The sequence below is a fragment of the Martes martes genome (genome assembly GCF_963455335.1).
Source record: "Martes martes genome assembly, chromosome: 1".
Classification (NCBI taxonomy): domain Eukaryota; kingdom Metazoa; phylum Chordata; class Mammalia; order Carnivora; family Mustelidae; genus Martes; species Martes martes.
Window position 1 is genome coordinate 202612855 of NC_137888.1, and position 27781 is coordinate 202640635.

The 27781-nt window shown below is 59.0% G+C and overlaps 2 protein-coding genes across 5 annotated transcripts in view; one reads left to right on the top strand and one right to left on the bottom strand.

Moving 5' to 3' along the window:
* Positions 1 to 11893: 11893 nt before the first annotated feature.
* Positions 11894 to 19485, top strand: COMP (cartilage oligomeric matrix protein). Its single transcript, XM_080813528.1, has 19 exons — positions 11894 to 12005; positions 12250 to 12335; positions 12746 to 12797; positions 13229 to 13398; positions 14090 to 14227; positions 14509 to 14583; positions 14678 to 14836; positions 14939 to 15043; positions 15127 to 15234; positions 15442 to 15601; positions 16148 to 16266; positions 16469 to 16521; positions 16624 to 16805; positions 16924 to 17102; positions 17214 to 17262; positions 17602 to 17798; positions 18433 to 18605; positions 19070 to 19209; positions 19295 to 19485. Exons 1-19 carry the CDS (start codon positions 11927 to 11929, stop codon positions 19339 to 19341), a joined length of 2271 nt encoding a protein of 756 aa, XP_080669654.1. The 5' UTR covers positions 11894 to 11926; the 3' UTR covers positions 19342 to 19485.
* Positions 19486 to 24480: 4995 nt separating this feature from the next.
* Positions 24481 to 27781, bottom strand: part of CRTC1 (CREB regulated transcription coactivator 1) — a gene marked incomplete at its 5' end in the record, with an annotated part of 73610 nt that continues 70309 nt past the window's right edge. For all 4 annotated transcript variants that reach the window (XM_080806420.1, XM_080806418.1, XM_080806417.1 and 1 more), the window contains 3 exons: positions 24481 to 25508; positions 26776 to 26956; positions 27572 to 27658. In XM_080806420.1, coding sequence (XP_080662546.1) covers positions 25297 to 25508; positions 26776 to 26956; positions 27572 to 27658 — 480 coding nt within the window. In that variant the 3' untranslated portion in view covers positions 24481 to 25296. The remainder of the gene's footprint in view (positions 25509 to 26775; positions 26957 to 27571; positions 27659 to 27781) is intronic.

Below are 27781 nucleotides of genomic sequence, written 5' to 3' on the forward strand. Positions count from 1 at the left end.
GTTGAATTTGGATATTTTGGAAGCTGAGAGGACAAGAGCTATTGATGTACTGGATGGAGGGGGCCAGGGAGGAGTCTCAGACACCACCCAGGTCTCAGGCTGGGCGCTGAGTGAATGGTGGGGTCATTGCCTGAGACAGGAAGACTTGGAGAGATGACGTCAGGGACCAACGGCCCCACCTTGGCCGTGTGCTTGTGGTGTCTGGTTGGACCCATGTGCCTGGGCTGGGATGGCCAGGCTCCAGATGGAGCCATGGGTTTTGCAGGCAAAGAGTGGCCTTTGGTGGCCGGGCCTGGATGGGGTCCACCAGGGAGAGGCAGGCAGGGGGCATGGGCCAAGCCCTTGACGCCCAACTTTTGTGCAAGAGGCAGGGCCCACCCAGGTCCTTTTGTTCCAGCTGGAAACCGGGACCAAATCAAAAAGCCCAGATGTGGAGTTGGACGCTGTCCCGTGACCGTGCGGTTTGAGGAGGCCCAGCGGCCAGGCATCCAGTGGGTCAGGACTCCGTGTGGCCTCACTGGCCACCGCCCGGCCGGGTGTGGGGGGCAGGACGGCTTCGGCTTTGAGTCTCTGGCTGCAACAAAGGTTAAAAAAATAATCACCAGCCCTGAGACCTGGCCCCTCCCAGCATCAACCCCAGCGCTGGGTGGAAAAACAGGTCCCGGGACCCCGCCAGCCCACAGGCCTGAGACTTGCCTAGGGGCGCCCATTCAAGAGCAGAGACAGGGGTCAAGAGGGCATAAGACTGGATCCCAGTCTCTCTCTACCCGGGTGACTCAGTTTCCCATCTGGACAATGGGGCATTGCTCTAGAATCACATCATGCTCAAGTTCTCCTGAAGCACATACTGGGCCCCCAGACCCCCACACACTTCCTACCCCCCCTCCCCAGGTGCTGAGGACTGGAATGTCAGACATGCCAAGGCTGGCTCCGCCCTCACAGCCTCCCAGGCAGGTGTGATGAGAGACAGGATTTGCTGGACAAGGGCTGTCCCATCCCTGAGCCTTGGTTTTTCCATCTCTGTGATGGGGACAGAAATAGTTACTTCTGAGAGTCATCATTATCCTGTGTAAGCTGCTTCTTATAGGATCGTTTAATGACCCAGCTTGGAGCACCGGTGGTCCCAAATCCTCCAGGCCACAGGGGCAAGCTGGCTGCTTAAAATCAGGTCTTCTGGGGGTGCCTGGGTGGCTCAGTGGGTTAAAGCCTCTGCCTTTGGCTCAGGTCATGATCCCAGGGTCCTGGGATTGAGCCCCGCATTGGGCTCTCTGCTCAGAGGGGAGCCTGCTTCCTCCTTTCTCTCTCTCTGCCTGCCTCTTTGCCTACTTGCAATCTCTGTCTGTCAAATAAATAAATAAAGTCTTTAAAAAAAATAAAATAAAATCAGGTCTTCCGGGTCTTCAGTTAAGTGTCTGCCTTTGACTCAGGTTATGATTCCAGGGTCCTGCCCCTCCCTCCACGTGTGCTCTCTCTCAAATAAATAAGTAAAATCTTTTTTTTTTTTTTTTTTTAAGAAAAAGGTGGGGCGCCTCGGTGGCTCAGTGGGTTAATCCTCTGCCTTCGGCTCAGGTCATGATCTCAGGGTCCTGGGATCAAGTCCCACATCAGGCTCTCCACTGAGCAGGGAGTCTGCTTCCCCCTCTCTCTCTGCCTGCCTCTCTGCCTACTTGTGATCTCTCTCTCTGTCAAATAAATAAATAAAATCTTAAAAAAAAGAAAAAGAAAAAGAAAAAGGGGGCCGCCTGGGTGGCTTGGTGGGTTGAGCCTCTGCCTTCGGCTCAGGTCTCAGGGTCCTGAGATCGAGCCCTGTGTCGGGCTCTCTGCTTGGCTGGGAGCCTGCTCCTCCCTCTACCTGCCTCTCTGCCTACTTGTGACCTCTCTCTCTCTCTGTCAAACAAATAAATAAAATCTTAAAAAAAAAAAAAAGAGAAAAAAAAAATGGGTGCCTGGGTGGCTCAGTTGGTTAAGCCACTGCCTTTGGCTCGGGTCGTGATCCCGGGGTTCTAGGATGGAGTCCCGCATTGGGCTCCCAGCGCCACGGGAAGTCTGCTTCTCCCTCTGACCTTCTCCTCTCTCATGCTCTCACTCTCTCTCTCTCTCAAATAAATAAATAAAATCTTTAAAAAAAATAGAAAAGAGTTCTGGAAATGACTGCACAACAATGTGAACTTGATGCCATTTAAAAATGATTAAGTTGGTAAATTTTGTTATGTGTTTTTTACTACAAAAAAGGCTGATTTTTTTTTTTTTTTTAAAGGGGGAAAAAGGTTAGAGTTTGGAGTCAGATACCTCCTTGTTTACTCTGTGGCCTGAGCAAATGTCTTACCCTCTCTGGGCTTCTGTTTGTTCCCTGCCTCCCTCCCCCCACCACCATCTGGGTCAAGATCACCACCCTGATCTTACAGATTCCCTTCAATTCTGCCGTTTATGCCCGCTTCAGCCCTTTGGGGCTTGAAGCAGGGCTGGGAGCAAGGGAGCTGAACATCACTTGTGCTTCCTTGAAACTGGCGACGAGGAGGCCCCTCCTGTGGGCTCCTCCACTACCCGCCAGCCGTTTGGAAATAACAGGCGGCGGTAGCAGCCGTTCTGGGCAAAGCCTGTTTCCTGTGATGTTCAAGGTTGCCTGGTACCCAGGAGAGGTCAAGAGGCCACCAGAGTAGGGAAGGGCTTTGGCTGGGCCTGCAGCCGCCCTCAGTGGCACCCTTCCAGGGAAGCCTGGGTCAGAGCTGGGATCACCACGCTTCCCAAGGGCAGAGGGCAGCAAGAAGGGCCTCTCTTAATGTTTGGAGACAGAGGGGAGGATGGGGGCTTGGCACACTGCCAGAATCACCCCTGTGAAAGCAGGTCGGGAGTAAGAGCCTGTGATCCACAAAGCCCATTGGAGCCCCAGAGTGAGGGGTGGGGGAATCCAGTCTCTACCATTTCCCCACTCAGAGTGACATCCAGGAGGGGCTCACCACCACCACAGGCCCCCACCCGCCCCACCCAGAGAGGCTGGCTCGGGCCAGAGCACGGTGATTGGTCCTGGGAGGGGCGTGGGACCTGAGCTGGACCAATGAGAGTCAGCCCCGAGATCTCGGCTGGGCCTATCAGGGGAAAGGTGCTCAGTTTCCTTTAGACCTTGGCTTGGAGAAATAGGCACCCGGAGGGGCTGGAAGAGAGTTGAGCAGGGAGATGAAAATCAGATTCCACCTCACACCCACTAGGATGGCCGTCATCACAAGCCGAAAACGAGTGTTGGCCGGGCAGAGAAGCCGGAACCCTCTGGAAGTGCTGGAGGGAGTGTCAGTGGCGTGGCCACTGTGGAAAACAGGGTGGCAGTTCCTCAGAAAGTCAGACAATCCAGTTATAGGATTCAGGGATCTCTCGCGCCAGTTACATACTCCAGAGACCTGAAGACAGGTCTTCAAACGACACTTGGCGCCGACGCGTTCACAGCATTCATTACGCACAATCGCAAAATGGTGGGAACAACCCAGGTTGTTGAATGGATACGAGAAGTGAATACGCGAAATGTGGTCCGTGGGTCCAGTAAAATGCTAGTTAGGCATGAAAAAGAACGGAACTCCTATACAAGCGGCAACGTAAATGAACCTTGAGGACACGCTCCGTGAGAGAAGCCAGACGCAAAAGGACACATGTTGTACGACTCTGTTTATATGAAACATTTAGAACAGGGAAATCCATAGAGACAGAAAACAGATTAGTGATTGCCAGGGGGTGGAGGAGGGGATGGGGAGTGCCTGCTAATGGGGACCAGGTTTCCTTTTTGGAGAAGAGGAACATGTTCTGAGACAGAAGGGATTCCTGCAGGGCATCACAAATGCACTAAAAACCACTGAATTGTACACTTTATAATTGTTGAAATGATAAATTTATGTCATGGGTATTTTACCACAAGGGTTTTTTTTTTCGTTTCGTTTTGTTTTTTGTTTTTGTTTTTTTAGGAAGAAGAATGGGGCACTGGGTGGCTCAGTTGGTTAGGCATCTGCCTTCAGCTCGGGTCATGATCCTGGGGTCGTTGCATTGAGCCCTGCATCAGGCTCACTGCTCAGTGGGGAGTCTGCTTCTCCTTCTCCCTCTACTGCTCTCCCTGCTTGTTCTCTCTCTCTCTCTCTCTCTCTGTCAAGTGAATAAATTTTTTTTAATTTTTTTTAAGTAGTTTTTTAAAAATTTAAAAAAAATTTTAAGAAGAAGACAGCTGATGGAGAGACACATATCCTGGAGGCTTCATTTGAGGATCTGGATCCAGCCATGCCTGAAGGCAGCCCTGCCATTGGGGTAAGGCAGCAAGAGATGGGCTTTCTCTCCCTATAACTTGGTATTTCAGAAATTCAGCTGAAGTTTGTTCTTGCCCATGTCCCCATTGTGATAAGAGAGCCTCACTGAAGGTGCTGGGGCCCTCAAGAGGGTCCAAACCTCACTCCTTGGCCCTCTGCTTTCCCATCTGTAAGATGGGGGGGGGCAAGGTCCCGCTATAGTAGCAACACCAGGTCCCACCTCACTAGGATGGTGTTTCATTGCCCATCACAGGCCTGTGATGTTCACAGGTGTTCTGAGCTCTGCAAAGGGAAGAAATTGCCATGGCCCCTGTTCCCACCTTCCGTGCTGTGCCACCTTCAAGCAAACGGCCAGGGCCTCAGGAGGAAGGTATCCAGGGCCCTGAGAGGCAGCCCGGCTGGGTGCTGATGAGCTCACGCTTAGCATCTGATCAGTTTGGGTTCCTGTCTTGGCTCTGGCCCTCTGTGATCCTGGGCCAGCTGTCTTCCTTTCTGGGCCTCAGTTTCCCCTCTCCAAAACAGACTGGTTGTTCTGGATGTCAGATGTGGGGTCTGCTAGGTGAGCAGTTGCTGTCTCAGGAGAGCTCATTAAGACCCAGATGTGTCTGGGCTAGGACTGCTGGCATGGGCAGAGCCGGGTGCTGGGGGGGGGGAGGAGCAGCTTACCAGTTTACTGCCCCCCCACCCCAAGGGGGATGCAGCCAGGATACATCCTCCCCTCTGTGCCGTGTTGCTATCGGCTTCTGAAAGGATATGGATGTAGAAGTAACTCGTTGATTCTCTTTCCACTTGCTGCTGAGCACTCAGCATCCTGGCGCGCCTGGCCGGAGGTTGGCACCGTTTCCAGGCACCTGGAGAGCCTCACTTGGCCCTGGCACAGGGACTCACTGAGTGTTTGGCGGCTGGCGGGCTCCAGGAGTCGGCACATGGCGTGGTCTTTCTCTCCTGTGGCTGCTCCAGGGGTGGGGGTGGTAACCGCCTCGTAGCTCCTGCAGCCTTCGGGAGCCTCCCTGGGCAGCTGGCAGGCGAGGGTATGGCCAAGAGGGCAGTTCTGCTGGATTCAACTCGGAGACTCCCTCCTGTGGCACCTCAGATGTGGGATGCCCCCGGGCCTTGTCTCCAGCCTCCCTGGGGCTCTGTGGCTTCCACCATCCTACAGCTCTGGGCCCCTACTGCCTGACAGCCGCGTCACCCCAGGTCCGCGGCTCTGTAGGACCATGGTCTCTTGGCTCTAGGATCCCACAGTCCTGTGGTTTTAGCATCCTGTGGTCCTCTGGCCCCACTGACCCATGACACTATGACTTTGTCATTCCTAAGTTCTGTCTCTTTGTTCTGTGGTCTCGTGACTCTTGGATTCCGTGGAACTTCATGACTCTAGAAAAGAGTAAGTCATTCACACCAGTGGGAAATAGAGTCAGGAAGCCTCATGGGCTGGGTGTTGAGGGACCCCCCGCCCAGCAACACGTGGACCAACAGCAACAGTGACATCACCCCTTTTCCAGAGGGCCCCGTGGACTTGTCCTCATCCCACAGCTCCCTCTCAGACTCCCCTGACAGCTGCTGTGGTTTGGCCATTCCTGAACGGTTTCATTAAACACCTCAGTCTCGCTCTGTGGTGAAAGAATATGGACACATGGGCCAGAAAGCCTGGTCTGGCCTGAGGGAGTCAAGTTTAAGTTAGGGTAAGTAGGGGTCAGCTGGGTAAAGAGCAGGAGGAAGAGTACTCCAGGCAGAGGGCAGCCTGTGCAAAGGTCCTGAGATGAGGAGGAGCTGAAAGTTAAGAGGCCCAGAGAGGCAGCCAGTGAGGCTGCAGTGAGGGCCTAACTGTTCACCGCCCTTTGTCTCAGGCAGGGCAAAGGGGACAGAGAATGGGCAAAAAACAACCACCGTGTGCCTCAATTTCATTCTCTCATTGACTCTGTATAGTGATCTCTGAATGGGGTTCCCACCTCGCCAGAGAGGCTCCCAGGGGGTCCAGCCAGCCAGCCAGCCACCCGCCCACCTATCCACTCACTCATCCATTCATCTGCCCAACCACCCAACTGTCCATCCATCCACCTACCCAGCCATCCCATCTGTCTGCCTATCCCTCATTTATCCATCCATCCATCCATCCATGACCCATCCATCTAGCCACTCATCCCCAAACCATCCCAAACCATCCAGCAATACAAACATCCATCATCCATCTACCCACCCAGTCACCCATCCACTCATCATCCTTCCCATCTGTCCACCCAGCCAACCACCTACTCACCTGTGGAGCCCAAACACGGCTCATGGCTCTGTCCCTGCACAGGGCTCCTATCACCACACCCCGCTCTGGGTTCCGGCCCTCCTCCCTGCTCCAGTGCTCCCTCACCTCTCGGCTCCAGCCACACCTTCCTTCTCAGTGAAATCCCAATGTATCAGACACCTCCCACTTCCGGGCTCTTGCCTTTGTCACGCCCTCTGCCTGGGCTGCTCATCAGCCAGAACCCATTCACCTGCCCTAGTCTTGGCATCAACGTCCCCCCACAGTGGCCTCCCTGACCCCTGGGTTTCGTTTCCTGCAGACCAGCCGGCTCCTCCTTCCGAGTGGCAAGCACTCCATGCCACCACGTACACCTGCCCACCTTTGAGACCACCCACCTCAGGGCTGAGAAGCCAAGACCACCTCCTTCCTATGGGCCACAATGCAAGGGGTCTGTATGGTGGATGAAATGGTCTGATTTCATCCCACTGATCGATAATTGTTTCTTTGGCACCCATTGTATGCCAGTCCTCCTACACTGGGGCTGGGGCTCCTCCCTGCCCAGTACCCTCCCTCCCCTAACTGGCCCATGCCCTGGTCTGGGCCTCTGCCTGCCAGGCCGCCGGTGGGTAAACACACCCCGCCCTCGGCCTCCCGCGCCATCCATCCCTGGCCTGAACAAGGGCCTCCTGTTAATGAGCTGGGGTGGGGGACGGGAGAGGGGCAGGAGGAGGGAGGAGGAGGAATCAGGGTTGGGGCTCTGGTTCCTGTGCTCGCTGCCTCCCACCCGCCCATCCTCCGGACAACTGCAGAAGTCTGGGTAGGAGACCCTCTCCCTATGGCCTTCGTGGGGAGGGGAGTGGGTGACTTCCTTCTCTGAGCATCCAGTGCCCAAACCGAGGCAATAGGCTGAACCTGCCTCTCTGAGCCTCAGTTTTCCCATCTGTAGAGTGGGGACGTTCATGAGTGTCCCCACGGAAAAGCGCTCAGTGCACTTCTCATGGACTAACTTATTCTGTTCTCCTGACACCCCTACGATGTGGGGGCTCTTGTCCTCATTTTATCTGTGTTAACGTGCCCAAAACTTTAGCCATTTCTCTGCTTCACTTTGTTTAACAGAGAGAGAGAACAAAACTTGTGTAGTTAGCCCCATAGACTGTCGGTCTCCCTGTAACAGACACAGGCTGGTTTTCCTATTACCCCACAAAACTCTCCTTCAGTGTGAGAGGCAAGGAGAGAGGACCGGGGTGCTCATTCGCCCTGCCACAGTTACCTCTGGAAAATTCTAACTTCTTTCTCCCAAATCAGTGCCGCTGAATGTCACATCATACTGGGTCAATTCCAGTACTTTCTCCCTGGCAGCGACTCTTCAGTACAACTCACAAATGTTGGGAATTCGAAATTTCCATGATAATAAACTTTTGAAGGTGCCTCTGCTCCCCCCCCCAAAAAGAAAAAAGAAACCAAGGCACAGAGAAGTTAAGCAACCTGCCTCAGGCCCCACAGCAGAGCTGGGCTACATGACCCAGGACCCCCATGTTGGAAAACAAGACCTTCATCCTTGTGCCCTGCTCCCCCCACCCATGATGAGGGGTTCCTGCCTCCTGGGGTGGGGGTTGGGGGAGCAGAAAGGGGAAAGCCAAACATGCGGTATGGCAAGGTTTTGAACACTTGGCACTTGCCCAATAAAATTGTAGCCACTATATTTATTATCTCCTTTCTTTATCAGCACCTTCCTAGGACCGGACTGGGACAGGGTTGGGGCAGATGGAAAATGGGAGTGTGGGCGGGGCTTCCTGAAGTTCACAGTGTAAGTCACGGTGGGTGTGTCCGAGTCCAGTGTCTGGGTAGCACCCTGGCACCCTCTCCCATACCCTCAGCTACTTGGTCCTTCTGGAGAGATGGGTCCGGTGGGGCTGTGCGAAGCAGGCTGGGTCGGGATCTCAGCTACGGATGTAGCCATGGCCAAGTGGCCTCCCTCATGGCCCTGATGAATTCCCCAGACCCAGGGCCTGTGGCTGGGCCCGCCCAGGGCAGGGCAGCTGCCTTCCCGACATACTTTCCCTCTGGATTCACGAGGAGAGGCGGCTGGCTAAGCTGGGGGCGCCCACATGTCTCCTGGCCCGGCAAACCCCTGCCAGGAAGGGCCCCGGGGCCCCATCATCACACAGGCACCAGCCCCTCTGCCCCAGCCTGGCCGGGGTCCCAGAACCACTGGGTCTGGCGTGATGGGAAGGGGAGCTGGCTGGGGCGGCCAGCCAAAGGCTCAGGCCAGGCAGTCCTGGGCAGCAGAATCTTCACAGCTAATGAGGGGCTTGGGCCAGCATTTCTTCTGTCTGGATTCTGGGGCCAAGGGCAATGAGGGGGAGTGTGAAGGCCTTAGGGGTCCCGCCTTCCCCAGTTCTAATTCCTGCTGTGTGACCTCGAGCTGTCTCGTCTCCTCTCTAAGGAAAATGTGAATAAAGACAATCGGAGGTAAAAGTGACACAGTATATACGTTCCATATGGCAAAACAAGGCTAACGCAGGAGCCAGACATCCAGTACAGGTTAGCTCCTTCAATTCTCTCCACCATGGTCTCTCGGCCCCCATTTTACAAGTGAGGCAACTGAGGCACAGAGAGGTCATGCAACTTGCCCGAAGTCACACAGCGAGACTATGCCCCGCCATTTGCACCTAGACCATGTGGCCCCCAAGTCTGTCATAAAGTACAGTGGGGGCAGGTATTAGTATGAGTGATAATAATGATGTCCCAGCAATGATAAGGAATAAGAAGTGATCTGCTAATCCTAGTAGGTAACCTCACAGTTCACCAGCCTCCTCTCTCTGCACCGAGGGATCCCCAGGATGTGAGAGACAGAACCAAACAAACAATCCCAGCTCCCTGAGTCAGGCCATCCCAACCTTCTCTGCCAGGAATATTCTGCCAGGGGTCCCAGAAGGCTGTCATACAGCCACTAGCCCCTGAGCCTGGCCCAGGAAGAGCATGGAGGGCTTCATGGAAGAGGAGGCATCGGATCCTGAACTTGAAGGATGGAAGAAGGTGTTCGGGGTGATGGGGAACAGTATCTGCAAAGACCGGGGAGGACACCTAGAGTAAGTTATTCTGTAATGTGAGAGCAGTGTGGTGTGCTTGAGAGAAGTCACTGGCTAGAAGGAGGATTTCACGGTCGGTGAGATCCAGGAGGCAGGATCCTGAAACCAGACTGTGATCTGGGCCTCTGTTGTCTGATCTGCAAACTGGGACATCTTCAGGACTTCTGTCTTTGCCATTCCCCCTGCTTGGAATGCCCTTCCCTGCATCTCCCCATGGCTTGGCTTTGAACAAGGCCACGTGCATCCAACTCCCAGCCTCGTGTCCAGCCTGTGGCAGAGGCTGGCTTCCATGCACCCTTGTTTCAGCTGCATGAGGCACACGCAAGCCCACAGGCCCTGCTGGAGTTTGTGGTTTTCCCAAGAATTCCAGTGCTAGCCGGGAGCGGCCCCCAGGTGTGTTGGACGCCAAGGAAAACAGGAGGTGAGCTCATGGCCCGGCCACAGGCAGCAGGCAAGGTGGGCACTGTCAGGGCACAGGCTTCACCAGAAATGCCCAGGTTGGGGCTGACTGCTCCCACCCAGTCTCCTCACCAGACCCATCCCCTCCTACTTACCCTCTGTGGCTCCCTATTGCTCTAGAAGACAGCCCCAGCTCCACACCACTGGTACTGCATCTCCTAAGCCCCAACATCTTTCCACCCTAAGATCGTCCCTTCTAATGGACCATGCTCGTTTCTGTCACAGGGCCTTTGCATATTCTGTTCCTCTACCTGAATGCCTACCACCTTTTTTTTTTTTTTTTTTTTGGCCTGGCCATGTCCTCCTCACCTTCCTGCTCCTGGTTTCATGTTCCCTCCTCCTCTGAAAAGCCTACCCAGATCCCCCCACCCCACCCCACCCCAGGCTAGGTCAGGCACCTCATTGGAGCTCCCACTGCTGCCTGTGTATCCCCATCGCAGCTCCACCCTCTTTGGGGGATAATGCAGCTGCCTCCCCACTCCCTAGAGGGAGGAGCCCTATCTGTCTTGTTCATCCTGTGTCAAGAGTCCAGCCTAGGACATGACACATAGTAGGTGCTCAGTGTGTGTTTGTGGAAGAAATAAATGTGTCTGAAATTTCTCCACCTCCAAGCCATAGGTCTTCCTCTGCTGGAGCTGTCCTCACCTTCCCTCTGTTGATCTGAGTCCTTCCTTTCCTTTAGGTTTCCTTTCCACCTCCGGGAAGCCCTCAGTGACTTCTCTGAAGCCTTCCAGGAGAACAGATCTGGCTATGACCCTACTCTGACTTCATCCTTGCCCCTTGCAGGGGCCTTAGGCTAGCCATTTCCCCTTCCCAGCCTCCGTTTCCTGATCTATACAATAGAGGCTTCGAGCAGTTGGAGGGTGGGGTGGAGAGGGTTAATCCCAGAAAGTCGAAGTGTTTTGTAGCTCAGGAGCTAGGCTACTGCTGGGAGGGACGATTTTCCTGATTAGCAGTAATTCTTATTTTTATTACAGGCTGTTCCCACAGCAGCTGGAGCGGAGCTCGGAAGGTATGGCAAAGTCTCCACAAACAGAAGCCCTGGCCACCCCCCACAGACCTCCTCCAGCTGGAGCCCTTGAATTTGTGCACTCCCCTGCTGAGGACGGACCTGCACACAGCCCATTACACAGATTGGGAAACTGAGTGGGCTCACTGCCAGGCTGTCCCCCAGCACTCACCAGCCAGAGAACCACAGACAGAGAAGACCATAAAGCTGATCAGGGACCCACTTGCAACTCTCTAGACCTGGGCAGGGAACCCAAGAGTCCCCACTCTCACTTGACGCCCCATTTTCCTGTAGTAATGATAATCATCAACAATGAAATTTATTACCTTCATCCTACAGGGGAGGAAACTGAAGCACAGAGAGACGTCACTGGCCGCATTTTGAAGCAAGTGAGGAAGGAGTAGAGGGCCAGTCAGCCTGACTTAAAGCAGAGTCAGGGGTGGAGGTCCTAATCTTTACCCTCTCTTGACTCTGTTTCCCCGAGCGTGAGCTGAAGGGAGCAGCCAGAGGAATCGCCTAGTACTCAGCTGTGACCCAATCTTGGCATACAGCAGGCACTCAATAAATAAGTGAAAGAGGGCTGGAGGGTGGTCCCACCTGACGACCCACGCCACCGATCTCTACACTCAGTTTCACCCGTGACTCAGTTTCCCTGCCGTGTCCAGGTTCAGTAACACCGGGTGGGGCCTTGAACACTGAGACCAGCGCCATCTGTTTACCTTGCGGCTGGACGTTGGGCAGGGCAGCGGGTGGGCCGTCCCGGGAGCCGGCTGCGCCGCCGGGATAAATAGGCCCCGCGGGCCTCGTGGGCAGCAGAGAGCGAGCTGCAGTCCAGCTCCCCGCCGCCGCCATGGTTCCTGCCGCCGCCTGCGTTCTCCTTCTCTCCCTGGCCGCCCTCGGCGCGTCGGGTCAGCGCCAGATACCACTAGGTAAGCTGCCCCCTCCCCCACGCGTGGCCTCGACCCCCAACCATACCGGAGGACCCAAGAGGCCTGGGGTCGCGGCTCCTAGGGGCTCGGGGACTGTTCACCGGGACGTGCAGGACGGAGAAAGCAGGCAGCAGGGCGGACTTCAAGGAATGAGGGCGTCCAGGGTCCCTGCCGCGTTGCGGTGAGGATTGATGGTGGGGGTCCCCAAACCCCCATGCCCCATCAGCTCCTCCTGTCGGCGCAGGTGGAGATCTGGGCCCGCAGATGCTTCGGGAACTTCAGGAGACCAACGCGGCGTTGCAGGACGTGCGGGAGCTGTTGCGGCAGCAGGTGCGGGCCAGGGTGGGGACACAGGGAGCGCGGAGGAGGGGAGAGAGGCATGAAAGAGGAGGGTGGGGAGGATAGGAGAAGCAGGTCCCAGTGGAGAGGGAGAGGGTTCTGGGTACCAAGATCGGGGAGGAAGTTGTAGAAAGGGGGGAAAGGGGAGTCCCAGGGGTAGAAGTTTCCCCGGGAGAAGACAGGGGCTCGTGAGGGGTTAAAGGAAGTCCCTGGGAAAGAGGGGAGGAGCGGGGAGGATAGGGAGTACGGGGCGGGGGGGGGGGCGGTGCATGGAAGAGGGAGGATCCGAGCGGAGTGAGTGGGCCTGTGGAAAAGGAGTCTGGGAGAGGGGGAGGGGAGACCCAAGGGAGGAAGAGAAGGATGGGGCCCCGCTGACTACACTCCATCCCCCTGCACCGTAGGTCAAGGAGATCACGTTTCTGAAAAACACAGTGATGGAGTGTGATGCGTGCGGTGAGCGCCGCTGGGGCGGCAGAGACGCGGCAGGCGGGAGATGGAGAAGAGATGGGGAGACAAAGGCAGAGACAGCGAAGGAAAGACCGGGAGGAAGAGACAGTGAAGAGACAGAGAGAGACAGAGATGGAGACACTGGACGAGGGATGGGGAGAGGCGAACAAGGAGGGGAGACAGAGATTATGGAAAGGGACACATGAAAAGAAGCAGAGCCCGTGCGAGAGATGCAGGGAGATGCAGAGACGCTGAGGGAGAAGCGGAAAACCTACGCGCGCGGAGATACAGTGACTGGGAAAACCTGGCGGGCAGGGAGCGTGGTCCGGGGCGGGGTCGCAGAGGCCTGGGATCTCGCCACGCCCCCGGACGGGGCGTGGTCCCATAGACTCCGCCCCGGGGCGTGGCCCTGACCTGCCCCAAATCACTCCCCGCAGGGATGCAGCCCGCGCGCACACCGGGTCTGAGCGTGCGGCCCCTATCCCAGTGCGCGCCCGGCTTCTGCTACCCGGGCGTGGTCTGCACTCAGACCGCAAGCGGCGCGCGCTGTGGACCTTGTCCCGCGGGATTCACGGGCAATGGCTCGCACTGCGTGGACGTCAACGAGGTGCGCTCGTTCCCCACCCCGCCACCGCCCGGACGATCCCCTTAACGCCTGCCCCCGCAACTACCCACCTCCCCAGCAATCTCCTCCCCAGCTGAGGGTTCTCACCCAGAGGACCCCTTCACCTCTGGGGGCGCACGTCCAGACGACCTTACCGGCAGGGGGCCCTCACACCGACCAGTTCCCTCACCACCAGTGACGCCGGTCCCGCCAAACCCCTCTGCGGCCAGTGACGCCCGCCCCGAGCACTCTCCTACCCCCGAGAGTGGTCCGCCCCAACGACCCCCCTCACCTCTCGGGCTCACAATCCCCAACGGTCCTTGCACCACCGCAAGGCCCCCGCCGGGACGACGCATCCACCGCCGGGCACGCACGCCCCGACGACCACTTCCCCCTTCTGCTGGGGACGCCCGCCCTCGCAATTCCTACCCCCACCCTTGAACACCCAGCTTATCGGCTCCTGGGAACAGCCCCCTCCAGGCACTCCCCTCTCCCCGCCAGGTCGCTCCCCTGGCCCCATCAAGGCAAAGTCGTGTCTGACCCTTGGGACGATGGCCTCTGCCCCACAGGGCACCAAGTGCTGGCTGATGGTCCCTGAATTTTCTAAATTTAAGCCCAAAAGATCCTGAGGCTCCGCTCTCGAGGGGGCCCACCTCCTGCATCCTCTGACCCTCCGTGGCTCTTCCTCCCCCAGTGCAACGCCCATCCCTGCTTCCCCCGTGTCCGCTGCATCAACACCAGCCCGGGCTTCCGCTGCGAGGCTTGCCCGCCGGGGTACAGCGGCCCGGCTCACGAGGGCGTGGGGCTGGCCTTCGCCAAGGCCAACAAGCAGGTGAGGGCCGTGGAGGGGTGGGCTCCACGAGGGAACGGGGGATTCATTTTGTTCAATAAACTGGTCCTGCAGTCTTGCGGCCATTTTCCTGCCTCGCTTCAGCGGGAAGGGGTAGGGAACCGGGACCTGGGAGACGGATGGGGGAAGGGTCCTCATCAGGATGGTTGAGGTTGGGGGAAGAATGGAGGGGAGACGTAGGATGCAGAAGAGACATGAGCTGGATGGGAGGTCTGAGGGTTTTGTGCGTGTGGGCGGTGATCTCTGCGCTCCCTGCCATCCAGGTTTGCACGGATATTAACGAGTGTGAGACCGGGCAGCATAACTGTGTCCCCAACTCCGTGTGCGTCAACACCCGGGTAAGGCCCGGGAGGAGTGGGATAGGATCGAGACACTGGGGGTGGGTGCAAAGTGGCAGGCAGCCCGAGCTCACTGCCCGCGGTCCGGGCCCAGGGCTCGTTCCAGTGCGGCCCTTGCCAGCCCGGCTTCGTGGGCGACCAGACATCTGGCTGCAAGCGGGGCTCAGAACGCTTCTGCCCCGACGGCACGCCCAGCCCGTGCCACGAGAAAGCCGACTGCATTCTGGAACGCGATGGCTCGCGATCGTGCGTGGTGAGTGCGGGTGGGGGGGCAGGGAGGGGCGTGGCATGGGTATGCAGGGGTGAGGCGGGGTGGCTATCACGCCGGGGCACCTACTCATTATCCCACCCGCAGTGCGTCGTTGGCTGGGCAGGCAACGGGCTCCTCTGCGGCCGGGACACCGATTTGGACGGCTTCCCAGACGAGAAGCTTCGCTGCTCAGAACGCCAGTGCCGTAAGGTGGGCCGGGTCTGAAAGGCGTGAAATGGACGGTGGTGGGCGGGGTTCCCCGACCAAGTCCTTCATGCTGTGCCCGCCCCTAGGACAACTGTGTGACGGTGCCCAACTCAGGGCAAGAGGACGTGGATCGCGACGGCATCGGAGACGCCTGCGATCCGGATGCCGATGGGGACGGGGTCCTCAACGAGCAGGTGAGGCCATCGTCTGGTCCTACGCAAGGCTGGGGGGGGATGTGTGTCTTGGGTGAGGGAAGCGGCCTCAGAAGATGTGGCCACGGGGGTCCGGTAGGGATGGGGCGTCTCTGCGGAGGAGGGGTGTCCTCGGAGATGGACTGGACTGGAGAGTGACATTTGCCCCTCCGGGCCTATCCCCCCTCCTTAACCGGCCCTGTCCCCCAGGACAACTGTAAGCTGGTGCGGAACCCAGACCAGCGCAATGCGGACGGCGACAAGTGGGGTGATGCTTGCGACAACTGCCGGTCCCAGAAGAACGACGACCAAAAGGACACAGATCAGGACGGCAAAGGCGACGCCTGCGACGACGACATCGACGGCGACCGTGAGCGCCGCAGCAGTGGGAGGGGAGGGGGAAGGGCTGGCACCGAGGGCGGGCGGGGCTTGCCTGAGGGCGGGGCTCGGCTAGTTTTGGAAGCCGCAGCGGGGGAGCTTGTCCTGGGGTCCAGGGGCGGTGGACTGTGCTCTGGTGGGCAGAGAAAATGCAATCCGGGACACGACGCGGAGGGTGAAAGGCAGGAACATTTGGAGGAGGGGGAGGTGGGCCCTTTGTCAGATGCTGCAGGGAATAAGTAGAAGAACAGAGACTCGAGTTTGGGGTTTAGGGCCAGGAACATGCCAGTTTTACACCTGGCGCCGACACTCAGGGTGGTGCATTCACAGTGCCAGCGGAGGGTGCCCCTGAGCTTCCCCTATGAGAGCCTGTCCCCTCACCCGCTGTCCATCATTAAGTCTCTGAGACGTGGGTCCGTGCAGGAGCACTTGATTTAACTTTGTATCTACTGGAGAGGCGTGGTTTGCATCTGCCTTCCTGGTCAGCCTGGCCCCGCCCCCATCTTGGGATCCTGTGCTTTCCCCCCGCTTCTCGCAGGGATCCGAAATACGGTGGACAACTGCCCAAGGGTGCCCAACTCAGACCAGAAGGACAGCGATGGTGACGGTGTAGGGGATGCCTGTGACAACTGTCCCCAGAAAAGCAACCCAGACCAGGTGAGCACAGGCCACACCCCAGCAGGGTCAGATCCCTGAGATGAGCTCCACATTAGTTAAGGAGACTGAACCCTAGTCTAAGCATGGTGGTGGTGGGGTGTTCCGTGGGGTCAGGATGACTTTGGCTCTGGAACTGGGGGTGGGTGGGAGGCTTCTGAATTTTCCTGCCCTGATTTTGGACTCCTGCATTCTTCCTCCCTAGAGGGATGTAGACCACGACTTTGTGGGAGACGCTTGTGACAGCGACCAAGACCAGTAAGGAGACCATCTGGGGTGGGAGTGGGACCGACGGTGTGTGGCCCTGACGCAGCACTCTGGGAAATCTCACTGTCTTTGTGTCCCACCCACCAATTTTAGGGATGGGGATGGGCACCAGGACTCACGGGACAACTGCCCTACAGTACCAAATAGTGCCCAGCAGGACTCAGACCACGATGGCCGGGGTGATGCCTGTGACGAGGATGACGACAACGACGGAGTCCCTGACAGTCGGGACAACTGTCGCCTGGTGCCCAACCCAAACCAGGAAGACGTAGACCGTAAGGCAGAGGGCGGGGCCTGTGGTGGGATTGTGGCTGGTGTGGGGACCTTGGCAGGTGTGGGCGTGGCTAGGTCTTGGGCGGGGCTGGCGCTGACCCCATCGCCCGGGTCTCTCAGGGGACGGAGTGGGCGACGCGTGCCAGGGCGACTTCGACGCGGACAAGGTGGTAGACAAGATCGATGTGTGTCCGGAGAACGCCGAGGTCACCCTCACCGACTTCCGGGCCTTCCAGACCGTCGTACTGGATCCCGAGGGCGACGCGCAGATAGATCCCAACTGGGTGGTGCTCAACCAGGTTGGGACCTGGCCCTGGCAGAAGGCGATGGGAGCGGGTCCTAAGCTGGAGGCGGGGGAACCGAGGGCCCCCGCGGCCAGTCTGAGGCCCTTCTTCCTTTGACCCCTTCAGGGTATGGAGATCGTGCAGACGATGAACAGCGACCCTGGCCTGGCTGTGGGTGAGACACCGAGAAGGGCAAGGCGGTGCGGCTAGCGGAGTAGAGGGCCGGGTCAGAAGAGGGCGGTGCGGGGGCGGGGCTGAACTCAGGAAAGGCGGAGCCAGGTTGGGACTGGGCTCAGGGGCCGGACCACTCTGGACTCTGAACGAGCATGGTCCTTGGCGGTTGGGGCAGGCTCAGGGGAGTGGTCATGGCTGGTCTTGGGGAGTGGGGACCTGGGCCTAGGAGGCAAGTGGGAATCCAGGGTCGGGGAGGGGGGCAGGGCTCCGGTAGAGATAGGGCTAGGTGGGGGCAGGGCTAGCGTCCCGGAGCCCCACCGCTCCCCTCTTCTTTGCCCAGGTTACACGGCCTTCAATGGCGTGGACTTTGAAGGCACGTTCCACGTGAACACGGTCACAGATGACGACTACGCAGGCTTCATCTTTGGCTACCAGGACAGCTCCAGCTTTTATGTGGTTATGTGGAAGCAGATGGAGCAGACATACTGGCAGGCCAATCCCTTCCGCGCGGTGGCTGAACCCGGCATTCAGCTTAAGGTGTCTGTGGCCCTACCTGACCTCTAGGTCCCTGTGGTCCTTCCTTTAGGAGGCCCCAAGTCTTTCGGTGGACTCCCAAAGCCTTTACAGCCCCCCAGCATCATTCAATGGATCTCAGAGTCCTCCTCTGGATTCCCACGGGCTACTCACACACTCCCTCAGGTCCCCCAGTCTGCCTTTAGGCCCCCAAACCTACTCATGGAGCCTAAACTTTCCCTCAGATTCCAAATCCTCCTGCAGAACCTCTAGACCCCAGTATATCACAAAACCCTGCAGTAAATCCCCCAAATCCTCCAGCCCCCAGTTTATCCCATGGACACCCAAGACTCTGTAGGTCACTAAGTTCTCTTGCAGACCCTTCCAAATCCTCTCAGACCCCAAACCTGTCCATGGACTCCCACATCCTCTCATGAGATCCTGGACCATTCCTGCCCCCCCATATCCCACCTATGAATCTCCATGTGACCCTCAAAAAAGCTTTCTTGCTGGTCTCCCATCCGGGAACCCTATGCCCCCACCCCCACCCCACTGCCAAGACTTGCAGCTCCCCACCTGTCCTGGCAGGCAGGGTTCTAGGGGTCTCCAGTAGCCTGTGCGGTCTCTGACTCTGTTCCCCCGTCGCTGGGCTCCGCAGGCCGTGAAGTCCTCCACAGGCCCCGGGGAGCAGCTGCGGAATGCACTCTGGCACACTGGGGACACAGCATCCCAGGTGCGGCTGCTGTGGAAGGACCCCCGCAACGTCGGTTGGAAGGACAAGACATCCTACCGCTGGTTCCTGCAGCACCGGCCCCAAGTGGGCTACATCAGGTGGGGACCCCACCCCTTGCTGGTGGACAAGGAGTCCCCTGCTCTGTCCTGGCTCCTGGAAGTTCAAGGGGCCTCAGTCCCCTGATCTGTAAAATGGGAATGATACGCGCCATTAGATTCACTGTGTCTGGCTCGGGAACATGGCACACCTCCTAAGACCCAGGGCACAGCAGGTCCTCAGATAGAAGGTGGGGTCCCACTCACTCTGTTCTCGGTCCCCACTTGGCACAGCCAGCAAGTCCAGGCGTTCTGCTTTTAGCAGGTGCTGTATCCATCCTCTCACACGGAGAAACTGAGGCTCAGCTCAGCAGCCCCACCTGCCCTAAGTGTGGCCCAGGCACAGGGGAGGCACAGGGCCCCCCACTCTGAGATAGGAGAGGACCCATCTTCCAAGGCAGATGCCAAGGCCTCAGAGGGGAGGGCCTAGCCCAGGGCCCTGACTCACCATCCCGTCCTCCTCACAGGGTGCGGTTCTACGAGGGCCCTGAGCTGGTGGCCGACAGCAACGTGGTCCTGGACACAACCATGCGGGGTGGCCGCCTGGGGGTCTTTTGCTTCTCCCAAGAGAACATCATCTGGGCCAACCTGCGCTACCGATGCAACGGTGAGGGGCGCGTCCTGCCAGGGAGGGTGCGGTGCTCACCCTGCCCAAGCTCACCTCTTCTCACTTGCTTGGCCTTTCTCTGCAGACACCATCCCAGAGGACTACGAGACTCAGAGGCTGCTGCAGGCCTAGGGATGGGGGGTGGCGACCCACTGCTGGAAGATGGCCACCATCGTGGCTGCCCTGGCTGCAACAAGCAGGGAACTCGACACCCGGCTCCAAGGGGTGGCTGTCCTAGAGGGGCTCAGGGAGGACAGAATAAAGTGTGGGCGGTGGAGTGGCTGGCTGCTGTGTCTGCTGTGGGGAGATGGTGGGGTGGGGCCTCGGAGGGAGTGCTGGGACAGGGACCCCCAAACCCAAGCCTGTGGCTGACTCCCTTCCTGACTGGTGAGGGCCCGACGACCCGACTAGGAGGGTCCAACCCTGATGGGGGAGGCCCCAGGCCTGCTGCGGCATCCCACCCACTTGAAGACACGGGCTTCCATCTCCACCGTGGAGTGCCTGCCCCAGGATGATGGGGTGGGCGTGGGGGTCCTTCCCCTTTCAGACATTAGCCCTGACTAGCTGGCTAGGGGTGGGGATGAGGCCCTCATGCCTGTGTGTCCATATTCATGTGTGTGTTTTGTGTGTGGGGGGGTGCCTGTATGTGGCTCCCAACCTGGCCTGTCCGACTGGGCCCAGGTTCTGTCCCCAGTGTGTGTGCGGGGGTGGGGGGGAGAGCAGGAAAAAAGGGGAGGAGGCAGAGACGAAAACATTGGATTTTTATTATGTTTCATTACAAAGGATGCAAAGGTACAAAGACAAAAGCGTCCACGCCAGAAGGGATGGGCAGGGGCCGGCCGAGTGCGCCCTGAGCCGCCCGCCCCCACCCGCCATGGGCACCCAACCCACGGCCCACGGGACATCCACAGCAGAGTGTACATGCTGGGGGCGGGGGAGAGCCAGCCTGGGGACAGAGGAACAGAGGCGGAGCAGGGCTCGGAGGGCGGTTTGCATATATCAGTGGGCCCGCCCGGCCCCCTGGGGGGGCAGTCTCCTAAAGTGGGGCACAGTGGGGCAGGTGGACCTTGGCTGCCAAAGCCCTCCTCTCAGGGCCTGGTGGCAAAGGCCACGGCTATGTCCACCTGTCCCGAGTGGGCAAGAGGTCAGAAGTAGTGGGCTAGGATGGGCTGGGCATTGACGGCCCCCGAGCTCCAGAACCCTGCTAAATGGAGGCAACACCACTCCCCTGCAAGTACCGCCTGTCACTGGCATCCTGAGGACAGGATGTGGAGGGCTGGCCAAGAAGGCAGAGGGGACTGTCTGGAGCCAGCAACACTCTCATGTCTAGCCCCTATCCCCAACCCTGCCAGGGAGCAGCCGGAGGCCCTAAGACCCATGGGTCTGAGCCAGTGACAGGAGGGAAGCTGAGGCCTGGGTCACAAGGGTCTTTTTCTCATTACCCCTGGCCCACCCCAATACCTCTGAGAGTACTCCAGTGCCCAGGCCTGGGGATTCAGGTCACCCCACCTCCCTCCTGGGGAGTGGCCACTTTGGAGAGAACGGGTCTGTGGCCAGTTGCCTGCGGCACAGGAAGGGTAATGAGAGGTGCCTGGGCCCCACCCAACCGGGAACCCTGGAGGCCAAAGATCAAGAGAAACCAAGGACAGAGTCAGCTCCAGCCAGGCAGGGCCTGATGGGGGAATGATTCAGGAACCCTCAGGAGGTGGGGCAGCAAGAGACCCCCCTGCCTACTCACCCTAGGCAGGCCTCCAGCAGTGGGGGAAGCACACAGTATTCCCCTCCCCCTCCCCCCACAGCTCCTCAAGCCAAGTGGGACTGGCTCTGATGGCCAGAGCTCCCTTACCTGCAGTGGCGCCTGCAGGAGCGATGGGCCAAGGCCACGGGTACAAGGTACCCTTGACCTTGCAGTTCCCACACTCTATCCCCACACTGAGAACCTCTGTGGCCTCTGACCTAGGGCTCCAACAGATCCCAGGGAAGGTGATGGGTGCTGCTGCTGCCTTGTCAGGACTGGGGTAGGGGTGGAAGACCTCCCAATACCACCAGGCCTTACCACACCCAGCCTGTACCCAGGAGTGGGGATGCCTTCTTTGGAAATGCAGAAAACCCAGAATCCAGCTGGGGGTGGGAGTCTGGAAGGATGTTTGGTTATGAACCAGCTCAGGGTTGGCTGAGATGTGGAGGCCTGGGGAGGGGGGCACATTCCCACGTGTCCTCAGCTCCACTGAGGGCCCCTCTAAGGACAGTCCCTCATGGGGGCTCACCAGGCCCAGGATGCTGGATGGGGGTAGGCAGCCCAGCTCCCCACAGCCCGAGCACTGGTTCCCATCCCGCCTGACCAGGCCGCAGCTAGCACCTGGCACACAGCCCACAAACCAGACCGCCACTCCAGGACATCTGGATGGATGTGGAGCCTTCTCACCCTCCATGCGGGGGTCTCCTCATGCTGGACACCCATCCTTGCGTGCCCCACTATGACACATGGGCCTCACAACAGGGCCCACCCGGCTAGGCACTCTCTGGGGGAGCTCAGCCACCCAAAGAAATCAGGTCAAATACACAGACATCAGAACCCCTTTTCCCAGCCCCCCAAGCCCCAAAAGAGACAAGAAAAGGCCTGCAAAGGCAGGACCCCTGCCCTCAAGGCACAAGCCCAGGGCAGGCAGGTGGCTCAGAAGCCCACAGGGAGGTCTGCATGGAGGTGTGTCTGGGGAAAGGGCCACAAACACATGGATGCTCTTCCCTTAGGCCTAGCTGCTCCCAGGGAGTCCTCTGGAGTGCAGTGGCAGGGGGGACTGGACTCACCCTATTTAGGGCACCTTCCACTCTGGTTTGTCCCCCAGAGGAGAGCATACACAGTTCTTGAATCTGTAAGCTGGGGACCCCTAAATTTTGTGGAAGGGTCAACCTGCCTCCTGAGCTTTCCACTGAGGGTCTCAGGGCTCCTTGCCCCAAGGGGTTGGCACCCCCCAATCCTTCCTGCCCAGAAGAGCGCGGGGAGGAAGCCGGAGGGGGCCACAGTATGTCCTGAAGAGCACTGCCTGTCTTCCCCCCGGAAAGGACTCAGTGGGGATGGAAGTTGGCATGGGTACCTGTCACAGGGAATATGGTCCCAACAAGACCCCTTCTCCTCCCCCACGTGAGTTCTGGACACTGTGCGGGGTGACTCTGATGGGTGTGTGTTGAGGGGACAGGGGCAGAAGCCCTCTTCTCTGGAGGACACAGAGGGGCTGATCCTGGGCTCTACTTTGGCCCACAAGCCTCCCTGGGGGTAAAGAACTCACTGTCCTGGGGGCTTGGGGGACAGAGGGTAAACTGAGGCAGGTGGGAACACACTGTTCAGCTTGTTCCCAGGGCAGAAGGTTGCACAGCTGAAGGGACTGAAATCAGGAGCACTCGGAGGGGGTGGGGGGCAGCGGCAGGGGGACAGACTGGCTTGGCCTCTGACTTCACGCAGGCTGAGCATCCAGGCCTGTCCCGAGCGCACGAGCAAGGACACAGGCGGCGGGTCTATGTACAATATTCAGGGGCCCCGGCCCACCCCTCACGGCGCAGCTCGCCTGAAATCACAGTATTTCACATCACAAGTCAAAGGGCTGGTTCCCTTAGGCTGTCCTGTTTCAGGAAATCTTGGCAATTCAAGAATACTTAGTAGAGAAGCAATATTTACGAAATAAGCAAAATCCCCCGCTACAACCTCAGGAGGCCTGCCCAGGCTCAGGCAGGGGTGTGAACCCTTTTGAGGACACAGGGACGCCTGGCCACTGGCTCCTGGCTGGGACCCCCTCCCTCGGAAAACTGCACCTATGCCCCTCCTGGGCGAAAATGGCCACGTAAATACAATGTCTCCTGTGCCCCCCCCAAGCCAAGGGACTGCTGGACACGGGCCGCCAGGGTAGATGTCCACCCTCTCCTGCCCACCTGCGCTGAGAGCCACGCGCCGAGCAGGCGGGAAGTACGGGCGGACCTCACGGGGGTCCCCAATGCCTTATTTTGAAAATTGCATCCAGGAAGGTTGCTTGTAGTTTTATTAAGGCCATTTTTTAAAAAGTTCTACACACAAGTCTAATGGTAATCAAACTCTTCTATGTACATGTAGTTTTTTCTTAAAAAAAAAAGAAGAAAAGAAGAAGAAAAAGAAGTCTCACTCTTTGCTCCCAGCCCCTGCCTTGGTAAGAGGCTGGGCCCCCGACCTGGACGGACCGACCCCGTGTCCCCCAGCCCAGACGCGGGCAGCAGGGGTCAACTGACTGAAGACGGGGCCTTCTCACGCCTGGGGCTGCCCAGTCGCTTGGCCACATGTTAATGGCCTGGCCCGGGGAAGAGAGAAAGGGATGTGACTAGGATGGAATCTGGCTCCCGCGCGGACAGAGCCGAGGGCTCGAAAGACCTAGAGACAGTGGCTGGGACACCACAGAGAAACGCACCGAGCAGAGGGTGCCAGCCCGGCCTGCAGGCCGCAGAGCCAGCCAGCGCTCAAGGTGCAGCTTTGGAGGGACTAAGACAGCAGTCCTGATCCCAGAGCAGCTAACAGAAAATAAAGACAGCCCTGTCACCCCCTCCCAGGCCCAGGGACAGCCCCCAGCACGGTGGCCAAGCCCCAAGGGTCACCTCAGCTTCCTGGAAGGCTGCCCCTACAACACACACTGCTCTTGGCCTCCGGAGCCAGCCCTGATGGGAGGAGCCGTGACAGGGGCAGCTGGAGGGGACGAATGTCAGCCAATTCTCAGGGTGGGGTGGGGCGAGAGGGCAGCCTCATCCCTGGTGGGGGGGCCGGTGAGGGGAGGCAGAGGGGCTGCTGCTGCCGCCAGCCTCAGAGTCTGGGCCTAGTCCTTCCTGAGGAGCGGCAGGCACCTTGAGGATGACCAGGCAGGGGTGGGCCTTCAAGGGACCCTTAATAAAAGCCGTGGCTCCTTCCTGGAAGTCTGTCACGTGGCTGGAGGGGAGGCACCCCTGGCCACCTGGAGCTTCTGCCAGGGACCCCAGCAGGCCCCAGTTGCCCTCACTCAGCCTTAGCTAAAGCGGCCAGAGACTCAGCTCAGGCCCGGCAGGCCGCAGGCCGCGTCCACTTAGCTTAAAAAATATGTAACATGGGATTTCCGGAATAAAAACATGCTCTCAGGAAAGTACTGGATTGAAGGAGTCAGCTACTGTCTACAACCAAAGTGTAAATACAAACCGAAAGAAACAAACAAAAACACAACAAAACCCGCCCTGGCAGTCCCCACCCCACCCCGCTCTTTAAACAACAGTAACAGTGACCACGGTACAGAGAAGAAAAGATGAGAACGAGTTGAGAGATGAAAACAACCCCCAGAAACACGCGCGGTCCCCACATGCACCCCCCCAGCCGGCCCCTCCATCCCGGCCAGGGGCTTCATTTTTGGGGCAAAGGTGGCCACAGAGGGACCTGGCTGGGGGAGGGCAAAGCGGGAGCGCGGGTCCCAGGAAGATTTAGCTGCTTGCCATGCTCTGTTCACACCTTATATTCTACCTCCGTGGGACGGAGCGTAGCATTCTCTGAATGTGCTCAGAAATATAAAAGACAGCAGTCAAAATAGTGTTTATTTTACTTTGTGTCTGCCCCTCTCTCTGGCACCTTCTCCCTTTGGCAGGGTGGGGCTGGCTCGCTACCTAACCTCAGGCTGGGGGTGGCGGGCGGGTTGGGATGGGGGGACCAGGAACGAAGGAAGGCAGTGAGAGCTGGACAAACAGTCGGAAAATGCACCTCAGCCCACCGCCGCCGTGGACCACAGCGCCCCCTCCAGGCCGGCGGCCCTGCCCAACACGTTTTCCGCATCTTACAGGGGGACGGCTCATGGCCCAGGGTGGGAGGCTAGAGAGCACGCGCAGGGAGGGCCCGCGGGGGTGACCCGCGGCCTCCCGAGGGAGATGGACAGCTGGGGGGGGGGCGGGCGGGTGGGCAGGGGGCGCTTGGCGGCATTGCAAGCTCAGAATCACAAGCTCGGCCGTTTGCGTAGGACGGAGCGCGGCCGTCCCTGGGCTCAGGGAGACGCCGTCGGGACCACTGACCGGCGGGGTGATAGAGCCGGGGGCTGGGCGGCGACGTGCCGGGTGTGCAGCTCACAGACGGTCCATCCGGAAGGTGTCCTCGGTGGCCGGGTCGGCCAGGACCATGTCAGGGTCGTTGAGCATGTGCAGTCCGTCCAGGGTCAGGGGGTCAATCTTGAGTTCGTCCAGGGGGAACTGGTTGTCGGAGTCGAAGCTGACGTCACCGACCCCAGCCAGTGTGCTGGTCAGTTCTTTAGACAGGCTGGGAGGGGACTCTCCCGTCACTGGGGGTGGGATGGGGGGGTACAGGACAAAATTCTCAGCACAGCCCTCTCTGTTCCCACACCCTGTGCCTCCATGGCCAGCTGTCAGTGTTCAGCGAAGGGGGGCTTGGGCCACCCCGGGGTATTTACATGGGGGTTCGCCCTCTGGGGGTTACACTGGCAACAACTAGGGGCATTTTGTGTTGCCATGAGTGGGGAGCAGGGATGCCACTCAGCACCTCGGAATGCACAGGAGCCCCACCACCCCCAGAGAAAGATCCAGCCCCACATATTGGCAATGCCAAGGCTGCAAAGCCCTGGGCTGGGACCTCTCCCGCTCTGCCAGGACATCGCCTTCACGTGCATCCCTGACAAGTAGGCTGGGGTGTGTGTGAATTCCCGCCCACTCCCCAAAGAGCCAGTCAACCCTGGGCTCTCTCCTTTAGTTGCAGTGCCATCTTAGGCCTTAGTTTCCCAATCTGAGACATGGGTATGAAAATCCTAATCTTTCTGGACCACTGGGGCAATCACAGGGGCCTAAGCCTTCTCACACATCGGAAGCTACTGCTCCCAGAGCACCTGCTGCAGACTGCTGCCTGCACCCCTGAGGTAGGCAGGAAGCACCATGGCGTGGGGAGGGGTGGGGGGTGGCTCTGGCATGGACTCCTCCATCCTGGAGATGTCAGTGGGACCACCAGGGGGTGTCACTCTCAATCCACAGACAGTGCTGGATTATAAGAAAATGCTTCTTTCGGTAAAACCCAGAACCCACAGGGTGGGGTGGGGGCAGCAAAGGGTCTGGGTTCTCTGCTGCACGGAGCAGGGACCTGCTTACACGTACTGCACTGGGGCTGCTCGGGGATGCTCATCGCAGTGTGGGGCGGTTGCATGTACGTTGGCTGCATAGCAAGAGCCCTGCCAGGCAGGGCCCACCCGCGTTACCTGTGACCCCAGTATACTCAGCTAATGGGGCGGAGGGACCTGGGCAGAGGACGCAGGGCTGGGTGAGTGACCGGCTCTGTCCTGTTCTTGCTCTGAGCACGGGACACAGGAAGCCTGGTCCAGGGTGCAGTATGTCCCCCAGGGCCAATTCCACACAGCCCAGCAACAGGTCAATATCAGTGGGGTCTGACCCCCTTTGGCCTGGTCTTGGCATGGCTCATCCTGCAGGGCAGGGACATCTCTCCTGGGGATGAGGCCCTTTGCAGGTGCCAGGCCCAATCGAGGCACTGTGCCCAAGAACAGCACCCCCACCAGCCCCAGGATGCCACGGCCAGGGGCGCCTCACCTGTGAGGATGATGTTGGGGATGCTGCTGTGGCTGGGGTAGCCAAGCTGCTGCGTGTCCGGCAGGCTCCCATGGCTGCCCGTGAGGCCCATCATGGCCGCCTGCGAGTAGTTGAGCGTTGAGCCTGGGCTATACAGACTGCTGGAGCTGATGGCATTCTCCATCATGTTGAACTGCTCCAGCTGGGGGGCGGAAGCACACAGGCATGAGGCCGGCCCTGCTGAGCCCCTGCCTGCTGCTGGCTGGCCCGTCCTGCAGCCGCCGGGACCAGCTCCTCAGGGGGATGCCCAGTGCCTGTGCCCAGAGGGCTTGTTGACTAGGAGACCATATGGCCTAGGGTCTCCCCCTCCTCCCTCTCTGACCCTGCCCGGGCCTGTCCACACACTGCCCCTTTAGGGCTTGCTGGATGGATGGATTGATGGAAGGATGGATGGGTGAGTGACCTGCTCCAGGAAGCGGCCAACCCTTCTCATGCCCACATGCCCTTGACCCTGACCTCCACGCAAAGCCAGCTCCGCCTCCCCGGCAAACCCACATGCACGGCCCACCCTGAGGCGCCGAAGCTACAGCCGCTGCCTGTCCCTGTGTTTGCTGCCCACCCTCCACCTCCCCCCCCCACCCCGCTGTTGGGCCTCATCCTGTGGGCGCGGCAGAAGCGCCCGGGGAGGCGAAGCCAAGCCACCCCCTCCAAGGCCTGGAGACAGGAGGGAGCCTTAGGAGCGAAGCTCACGCCCGAGGGGCGGGCGGGGTCCGGGTGAGCGTCTGCTGTGGGCGCTGTGACCCGGGCACCCGCTCACCTGGTGGGACAGAGCATTGGCCTGCCTGGCCGCCATCTGCTGCTCATAGTACGAGTCCCCAAACACGCCGCCCAAGGTGGAAGAGTGCTGCAGACAGAAGAAAGGCCTGCTGTCATCATGGTCCCCAAGACCAGGTCGGGGGCTGTGGGGCGGGGGACCTCCCACAGGCTGCTTGTGCCCACTGGGAGGCTCCTGGGAGGCTGAGCACCT